The sequence below is a fragment of the Phasianus colchicus genome, chromosome 8 (assembly GCF_987193195.1).
Source record: "Phasianus colchicus chromosome 8, bPhaCol1.hap1.1, whole genome shotgun sequence".
Taxonomy (NCBI): Eukaryota; Metazoa; Chordata; class Aves; order Galliformes; family Phasianidae; genus Phasianus; species Phasianus colchicus.
Window position 1 is genome coordinate 20,152,592 of NC_143443.1, and position 8,791 is coordinate 20,161,382.

Consider the following 8,791-nt stretch of genomic DNA (forward strand, 5'->3'; position numbering starts at 1 on the left):
CCACACTGTAAAGTCTGCTGGCTCGAAGCCAGCTTTACTGACTGGTGAATCTTCGTGGGAGCCTGTGGCGTATTTCACTGGGAGGCTGCTCCATGGGATGTTCAGATTTTAACTGAACATGGCATGTGATGTCCTAGTGAAATTGCACATCAATGGCTCTGCTGACAAGCCTATTAACATTGTTCTGCCTCTACTAAAGCAAAGGGGAAGATACGTTTCTTTCCTAGCAGGATTCCACATCTTCCTTGACTGGGACAATTGAAGCTGTCTTGTGTGCTCCATGCATTAGGTACTGATTGCTGAGAAAAGGGGATTTTAAATCAAATTCAGTGATAAAACTGTAGTTTTGTATCTTACTAGCCACTGAAGTACTGGCTTTCGGCTTCTGTATGTGTGTTTCTGCATAATGGAAAAAAAGAGACAGTATTTATCTAATGGGGCAGGAAAGTAGCTCAAGAGCTGTCTGCTTTAGGCAACTGAGACTTTTTTTGAGTATAAATTTTAGAGGCTAAAGTCTGAACTGAGAGATAGAACTGTCTGGTGCATGCTTACTGTTCCATAATACACTCTAGCAAGTACAAAGAACCACTCTGTTTATTTAATCTGAGATAAGTCAGTACAAAATGTACAGAAAAAGCAGTACAAATTTACAAATATACATCATCTGTTTTTACATTCTTCGATCATCAGGCTTTGTAGTAGTCCAGCTGTAAGAAATCCACATTCCCAATACCGTCTCCTCGCACCTTCATCACGTTGCATCTGAATCCTGCAGTCTATATGGCTATGATGGAGTTCTGTCCATGAGCTCTTTATCAGCCACATCACTATAGCACGTGTAAACCCCATTACTTAACTATTCCTTTAAATCCACTTGGGATCTCAGCAGACCTTCTTCCATTATTCTTTTTCTCTTCCACATATCACCACTCATGTAACATAGTTTTCTGAAAGTGAGAATTTTGCAGAGACATGGCAGCAATTGCAAATATTAGCTATTGAGAACTGTGGGAAGGTTTGATGGAAGGTTGGTAATAGTGCTATCAAGACAACAGGGCTCATGTTGCTGACAAAGATTGCATTGCAATTTAAAACTATTAAAAAAAAAAAAACAAAAAAAACTGAGAATCATTAAAAATTACCTTTAAAATGAATAGGAATAAATACAGCTACTTTAAAACCTGTGGAAACTTAATGCTCCATCTGCCTGATTTATGGTTTTCAGTGAAGGCATTTCAAATAATTTAATACAATAAATATCTTCAATAAATATAGTATGTTCAGGGCTATTTTCCCCCAGGATCATGCGAAGCATTTAAAAGCAGCAAAAAGAGAGCAGTCTGGATTTTGTCTCTTCAAAACTTGTTTAGATGGGTGCTCTTATAGGAGTTGTTCTTCAGATTGTTGAACAGCTCTTTGGTGCCATTCTGCCACTGAAGAACGAGGTCCATAGGGGTTTTTCCATCCTGATTAAGATAGAAAGCAAGATCTAATTTCAGCTGGTGAATTTATTCCTTTATTCTTCCCTAAATATTTGTACAGTGCATCTGATGTGAAACCGTTCTACGTGCACAGGATCAGGTACTCTCATTCCTGAGATGAGTTATTTTGCTCTCCTATCTATTCCCTGACTGTTCAGCCTCCTGATGAAATTTCCATGTATGTGAGTGGGTCTACGCTGTGTTAGCAAACTGCATGACTAGCAGAGCATGCCACTGTTTCTTCGGGTCCAGTCTAATCTGATTACAGATATGTTTAGGTGAAACCTCAGTAAGCTCTTCTGTTTGAAAATTCAGATAAGAGTGTGGGCGGGTTTAATTAAATTATAGACAACATGTAAATTAAACAGGAGCAACTTCATTGCGCAAACAAAGCCTGAGCGAGCACACTTTGTGCCTTTTGGGCTGTGTTCTTCCTCATTTTCATACCCAGGTGAGGGGTAACACAGGGAGTGACCTTGCAGGTTGGGGCAAGGACTGATTTCTCCCTTGCTTCCTCCAGGTGTAGTTGATTGCTAATCAAAAGCATTGATTGGTGCTGGCTAAAGTAGATCTCTTAAGCCATGGGGTTCCTGTTGCATCTCAGTGGTGGCTGAAGCTCAGGAGCTGTGCAGACAGCAACCGTGTGCATGGGTCTTTTTAATATAATATGTAAGTAAAATAGGCTGTGGTGGTTGTTTAAGTTGCAGCTGATAGATTGTGCTTTTAGCGTAGGTATTGCTTTTTTTATCTGTTCCCTGACCTCCCCCAAGTTGCCCTTTCCCTGTGTCAGCTGTTCTTTAATTAACTGTACAGTGATTTAATTAAGTCTGTTCGCAATAGTCTCTCTTCTAGCCTTAAAACCCATGAAGCTGCTCCAAAGGAAAACTTTTGAATTACTTACGCCATTCTTAATGGTTAGATCTGCCCCGTAGAGAATCAAAAGCCGGACCATTTTGTAGCGGTTCAGCCTGACAGCGTCGTGCATCGGCGTGTCACCTTCCTAGGGGGGGAGACATGGGTCAGCCCGTGCCACGGACCAGGCCACGCCGTGTCACCACGGGTTTTCACAGGGAAGTGGAGCCATGAGGACAGGCAGCAGCCCAGTGCTGAGGGTAAGGATCTGGTGGAACTTACTCTGTCTCTGGCGTTGAGGTCTGCTTCGCAGGCAATGAGGTGCTCAGCACAGTCGTACTGCCCTGTTCTCACAGCTACGTGCAGAGGGGTGCTGCGCAGCTGAGTGGGGAGAAACGGGAGATTTAGACTGGATATAAGGAAAAAGATTTTTACAGTAAGCATGGTAAGGCATTGGCACAAGTTGCCTGGAGAAGTAGATGTCCTGTCCCTGGAAACATCTAAGGTCAAACAGGATTGGGCTCTGAGCAGCATGATGGAGCTGTAGGCATCTCTGTTCGTTGCAGGAAGTTGGACTAGATGGCCTTTAGGGGTCCTTTCCAACTCGAATAATTCTATGAATGCCATCAGTGACATTGAGCACAGAAAGATGGTACCAGAACAGCCACAAAAATTATCTCCTTGGGGGACTTGCAGTCTCTGAAAAGTGGCTGAGTCCCAGAGGAACATACCTTGTCTCTTGCATTTCTGTTTATTCCTTTGTCCAGTAAGAATTTCACAATATCCAGGCTCCCTCCCCGGCATGCCCAGTGCAGGGCAGTAGATTCAAGCTATGGCAGAAAAAAAGCACAAATAATTTAATTCAGCATAATGCACAAAAAGAAGAAATTTAGCTAATTTGATCAAACTTCTAAATGAATTCAAAATCATTTTTCATGCAACTTAACTTAAAGCACTTCTCTGAGATTGTTGAGCCACTTCAATTAACCTAGCCTCTGTCATCTAGCCCTCCACCTCTCCAACACCAATTTCCCCCCAGCGAAGCTCTGCAGGGAGGGCTGCCCCTTCCCTACAAGTCTTGCTCTGCTCGCCATTCCTCTGATTTCTTACAGCACTGTGGGCATGGCTGGTTGAGTGAGGGGAGCAAGACTGGTTGATGCCATCTATTTAGCAAACAAACTAAGAGCTGTAAGTGAAGGAGTGAAAAAACAGCTGCAGAACCCTCACGGTTAGTGTTCAGCAGAACAGATGCCCCTCCTGAGCTCAAAGATTTCCTGCTGGAGAATGTATACTTTGCACTGAGCCCTCAGTAGACATGTGGGACCCTGCTACTTCCAGTACCTGCTCATAGCCCGATGTGGTAGCCTGACCTCAGCTGTTCTACCCTTCTTAGGGCTTTATGGTTTGTGGCAGTCTATTGGTGAACATGCTCCTCCAATTCCTGCGTTTTCCTTCAACCATTTTGGCCCAGTAAGACAGACATCCCCTCCTGAAACCTCAGCAGTGTTATTCTAAGGATAAACTTGAAAGACAGTGTAAAGTCTTTCTAGCGCTTTTCTTGTGCGTTTGTTTTACCAGTTACAAGACATTGAGCAAATTTTAAAGTACATGTTAATGGACATACCATATCTTTCAGTTCAAGGAGGGCTCCAGCTTCCACCAACTTCTTGACCACCTCTAGATGTCCTTCAGAGCATGCCCTGTGCAATGCAGTACGCTTGTACTGTCAATTAAAACAGTACCAAGTCAGATATCAAATATGGCATAAAGGGATCTCTTTAAATCTTTCATCTCTGTCTCTCTGGGATGATGGCAAATCTATGTGTTATGCTGATTCATTTTCAAGAGCTAATGTTTTCCAGACCTGAAATCTGCTAAATTTTAATAGCATGCTAATAGCAGTGATCTGCCTACCCAGCATTTAAAAGGGTGTGAGGAATATCTTCAGTGTGGCATTCAAATTTAAAATGATGCCTGTTGATTCCTCCATCCAACACACTATGCTATATTTTGCAAATGCAGCTTATGCATTATGGAGTTACAAGGGCCAGCAGCATCACTTTTTTGTGTGCACGCATTTCTGCAGACAAATTTTTTGTCTGTTCATCTGTAGCATTAGAAGAGCATCTGTCACAGAAAATCAGGGTCTCCTGGTCACCAGTATCTCTTTGAAATTTAAGGATTCTTTTAAAGTAATGTTACTGAGGAGGATCCCAGCAGCCCCTTTATCAATGGAATACATAATACATTAAAATTCCAGGGTTTATTTACCTCAACCCACTCCCAATGCTTTTCTCCTCAAAACTGTGCATACTATAAAACCTACAGTGAAAGTTAATTTTGTTCTGTAATAAACTTTCTTGTGCAGCAGGCTGCAAAGTAAGAAGGAAGGACATACCTCATCACAGACATTGGGATCCCCTTTGTCTGACAAGTATTTTTCAATTACTGGCAACTTATTCTCCAGTGCAGCTCTGAAGAACATGGCTATATCCACTGGCCCTGTCTAATGGAGAAAAATATACAGGAGGTGAATACAAGTGGCACAAAAGCTCGTTGGTCCTTTCCCGAAGGAGCTCACAGCAGAACTTACAATAACTTCTGGTTCGGGTTCCTTTAAAAGGGGAGCTTTCACTTTCCTGCATTTCTTCTTCTTCTTCAGCTGAATAATTTTTTCAAGGTCCTCCAAGCTTTCGAGTTTTGATCTCTCCTGTAGTTTTTTCATCTTCAACTGAAACAATTGAGGAGAGGCAACAGTTTGAGCTGGGACTGAATACACCTTCCCTCCAGAGTGGCAGGACAGTGGGTACTATCATTCAGTTGAATCCAGTTCAGACAGAGTTAACTTTGAAATAAGTTGTTGTTCTGATTTGTACTGGAGCTATGGCTAATGGACCATTAGATTAAGTTGCTAAGTGTATGAGAAATTCTGTATCTCTTACAGTTTTTTTTGTGCATCGTTTTACTTCTTCCTAAACGGTTTCTTCAGCCATATGTTGTGGGATATCATGAGATTTTTCTGGCCTGTGCAAGGCTAGGAGTCAAAGCAGCCCTGCAGTCCCTTTTGGGAGGCAAGTTTAACTGACTTCCACAAATCATTTTGCCTTCAACCACTTTCATGTGGTAGCCACTGATTTATCTTAATCCGTTTTGATATTAAAAAAACACGCATACCCTTAAATGAAGTATGTGATTTATAACAATTTTAGCATTTCAATCAGTAAGTGCTGCATTTTGGTAAACTAGAAAGAATGTCACCGGTGTCCTTGAAGGGACAATTCAATAAGTGTTTAAGTCTTGTTCAAGCCTTCTTTGTTAAAGCATCCCTGCATGAAGTGAATATGGGGTACTGCTAGCATCAGTGACAAGTGTGTTGTCTTTGCTGAAGTATAAGATTTCAGGTACCATGCAGTGTCCTTGGCTTTGAAAAAGTGATTCAAAATAAAGCACTATCTCATGACAAATTCTATCCTTTGAATATATATATTTAAATAATGTATTGGTAAATAAATTGGTGAGGTCCTGCCACATGGTATGTTTTTTTTTTTCCCAAATGAATTCTTTCATTCATGGGGTTTCATGGGGTCTGCTTCAGAGTTACTGCCTGCATCAGTCACCTGCAGGATTCAGCACATCTCTGCATTCGGAGGACATTAGACCGACTTCCTTCGGCAGTGACTTCCTGGGGGTTTGTTTATCTGGCCTACCATGCATGTATTTCTAACTTAGAAAGAGGCAAAACTTCATGGAGCATGAAGAAAGTGTATGAAAGATGATAAAAGCCCAAGTACAAAATCCAAGAGCCTACCTCTGCCTCATGCTTCTTCTGCTTCCCGGGAGCCATATCTACTTGGGTTGGTAGGTGATCAGAGGCTGTCTTTAGGTCATCTTGCTTCTCTAATTTTACGGCAGCTTCATACTCTCCAGTTTTGAAGTCCTCAGGGAGGAAGCTGCTGGTATCTTTATCATCAGTTTTCTTCCCGGTCACCTGTAAAGAAAACGTGTTATGAGCATCAGTTTGATGATTGCAGCAGGCACCCCCTGGGAACATGGGTCAGTGCATGTCAGATTGACTGCAGTCCTCATTCAGCCTGTGCCTGGATGGGTAGTGTATGTGTGGGTAGCTGGGGCAGGCTTGCTTGCAGGCAGGTCTTCCACATCTCTAGAGCAACCTCCTGCTGGCATCCTTGAGGTTTGGGTCGGGTCCATAAGGCCACCTTGCTGTAACTCACTGCTCAACTGGCACTGAGCTGCTGCTGTGCTGACAAAAGCTGTTGAATTGTGAACAACATCCTTTTTGTTCAGAATTTTCTTGTGTTTCCTCTTGCCAGCATGTCTCAGACCTATCAGAAAGCTGTAAAAGGCTCTGCTGGAAGGAGCCACCCTGAGCAGGCACCAGCACCCTATGAGCAAGGGAAATGAGATGCCAGAGGATATGCTTTCCCCTTGGGACCTTACAGTCTGACTGAAACAGTGCAGTTAAATCAGGTTGCTGAGTAATTTCAAAGCTGATCTTACCCATTGCTGTCAGTACTGAAGTCCCCATTTATAGCACTTGGCAAATGAATGTGAGGTAGCTGCTGTGCTGAAGCTGCATGATGCTGTGCTGCAGCACAGCTCTTCATAGCTTTTGGAAATATTTTGGATGCTTTATTAAGTATGTTCAAAGAGATAACTTGTTAAACTTAGTGGATGATGAACTTAGGATGAACTCTGAGTGTGGTTCAGTAAATGCATACTTTCTAGACTATATTTCTGTTCAATCATCCTTGTAAAGTTGTGTTTGTTATAGAGTTTAATACTAGAGAAATTGTTAAGGCCTTGCCAAAAGTTTAGGATGGTACTGACTAGTCAATGTATGTGAATTTCATCTTAACTGTGCCATCTGGAGAAAAAAAAAATTCTTGTATAATGTTCCAGTGCTTTACTGGATTACTCCTCTTTCCCCAGTCTGTTGGTCATTGTTAGTCTGAACTCTGCAGTGGAAAGTTCTATTGCTTGAGACCTGGTTTAGATAGAGGCTTTCAAAACTTGTTGTACCATGAACAGCAGTGAAAATAGGAATTGTTAGTAATGCCTGTTGTTGGTTTAAAAGTGGAAGGAGAATAATTTGATTTCCCTGCATTGCTGTCTTTTCCCTAGTCACTTACTGAATTAGGATTGTGAAGTTAGTAGCTCTACACGTATATGTATGTCAATCAAGATCAAGGGAAAATACACAGCTAAATTTCGGTCATTCTGTACTTCCTGGTGAGTTATGTTCTGATGCAAAATTCAAATGACTGTGTAGTTGTACCAGTGGCAAGCCCCCTTCCTTAGCAAAAGTTATGGAAATACAGTAGGATAACGAATTATAACACATGCAGGTTTTGAGCACTTCATGCTGGTAACCTGCTCTGTCACCTCAGTGATCCACAAAGGCTGGTACAATGACAGTCTAGAAAGGAAAGTAATTACAAATAAATGAAAGAAGGTTGTACCTACCAGCTCTTCTACTTTCATCATCATCATGTTTGCCAGTGTTTGAAGGCTGTACTCCCCTGTGGATGAATCTCCCAATGCTCAAGCTGGCTCTGCTGGGACCACCACGCTAGCTTTGCTTATATATCGTTGGGAAAGCTATGCTTGAATGAGATAATCTTCCAACCTTGGAATCCGAGTACGCCTGAAGACTTGCCAGCTGGGAGGTAGGCTTGCGCTCATTCCAGACATGTTAACTAGCCAGATCTAGTGTCGAGACCAGGCGGGGGGCGTCAGGAGGGTGAGGGCGGCCGAGTCCCTCAGTCTGACCACACCGCGTATGTGCATCGGAATGAAATGTGAGCTCATCGTGCCTTTGGCCATGACCGCATGGCTCAGCAATGCGAGTCATCCTGTGTTCCCAGTGCCCACTGGGACAGCTGTCTGTTGATGTAGCGCTATAGATTCATCTTTTTTTTTTTTTTTTTTTTTAACTGACATTCAGATGACTGCAGGGTGCTGGGAAGGGTAAGTGGCTTATGTACAGTACTTGGAGTCATACCTTCCTGATAAGAGGATTGTGACCCCCTAAGTCTTGGAAAGCCATTCTTTTCATTGCTATTTATTCTGGGATGATAAACAGTTTTAGGGGAAAGGACTTTTCTCATCGTGATGACAGTCTTCTATATTTGTTGAGAGGAAATTTCTGAAAGGATTACTAAACCAAAATGATGTCTCTGGTGCTAAAAGGGCCTATGATGTGAGAAGTTACAGTCAGTGTAACATGTTGCAACAGCAAACTTTGCATTTTTCTGGGACACTGACAGTGATCGTAAGCAAAATAATAGATTATGTCATATACCAAAAAAGTAAAACTAATGCTGTTTTCTCAGACCATGTTCTTCATTTGAATGCAAGAGAACAGGTGCACAAAAGGGACTTGTTCAGTTTTGGTGGTTAGGATGGGTTACAGAAATAAATGGTTGTTGGGTGTGTTT

The 8,791-nt window shown here is 42.2% G+C and overlaps 1 protein-coding gene across 1 annotated transcript; it reads right to left on the bottom strand.

Moving 5' to 3' along the window:
- Positions 1 to 591: 591 nt before the first annotated feature.
- ANKRD1 (ankyrin repeat domain 1) lies at positions 592 to 7,868 on the bottom strand. The gene is made up of 9 exons (XM_031610386.2): positions 7,818 to 7,868; positions 6,142 to 6,321; positions 4,927 to 5,064; positions 4,732 to 4,839; positions 3,958 to 4,056; positions 3,065 to 3,163; positions 2,616 to 2,714; positions 2,383 to 2,481; positions 592 to 1,466 (listed from the first exon to the last, which is right to left on the bottom strand). The coding sequence occupies exons 1-9, from the start codon at positions 7,842 to 7,844 to the stop codon at positions 1,356 to 1,358; spliced, it is 960 nt and encodes a 319-aa protein (XP_031466246.1). The 5' UTR covers positions 7,845 to 7,868; the 3' UTR covers positions 592 to 1,355.
- Positions 7,869 to 8,791: the final 923 nt, after the last annotated feature.

What these genes read in the sequence shown, in the direction of transcription:
- ANKRD1 (XM_031610386.2), bottom strand. Translation starts at nt 7,844, where the DNA reads ATGATGATGATGAAAGTAGAAGAGCTG. An exon ending in AGAAGAAGCATGAGGCAGAG is followed by an intron (nt 5,065 to 6,141) that starts GTAGGCTCTTGG and finishes CAATTGTTTCAG; the next exon opens with TTGAAGATGAAAAAACTACA. An exon ending in ACCTCAACGCCAGAGACAGA is followed by an intron (nt 2,482 to 2,615) that starts GTAAGTTCCACC and finishes CTCCCCCCCTAG; the next exon opens with GAAGGTGACACGCCGATGCA.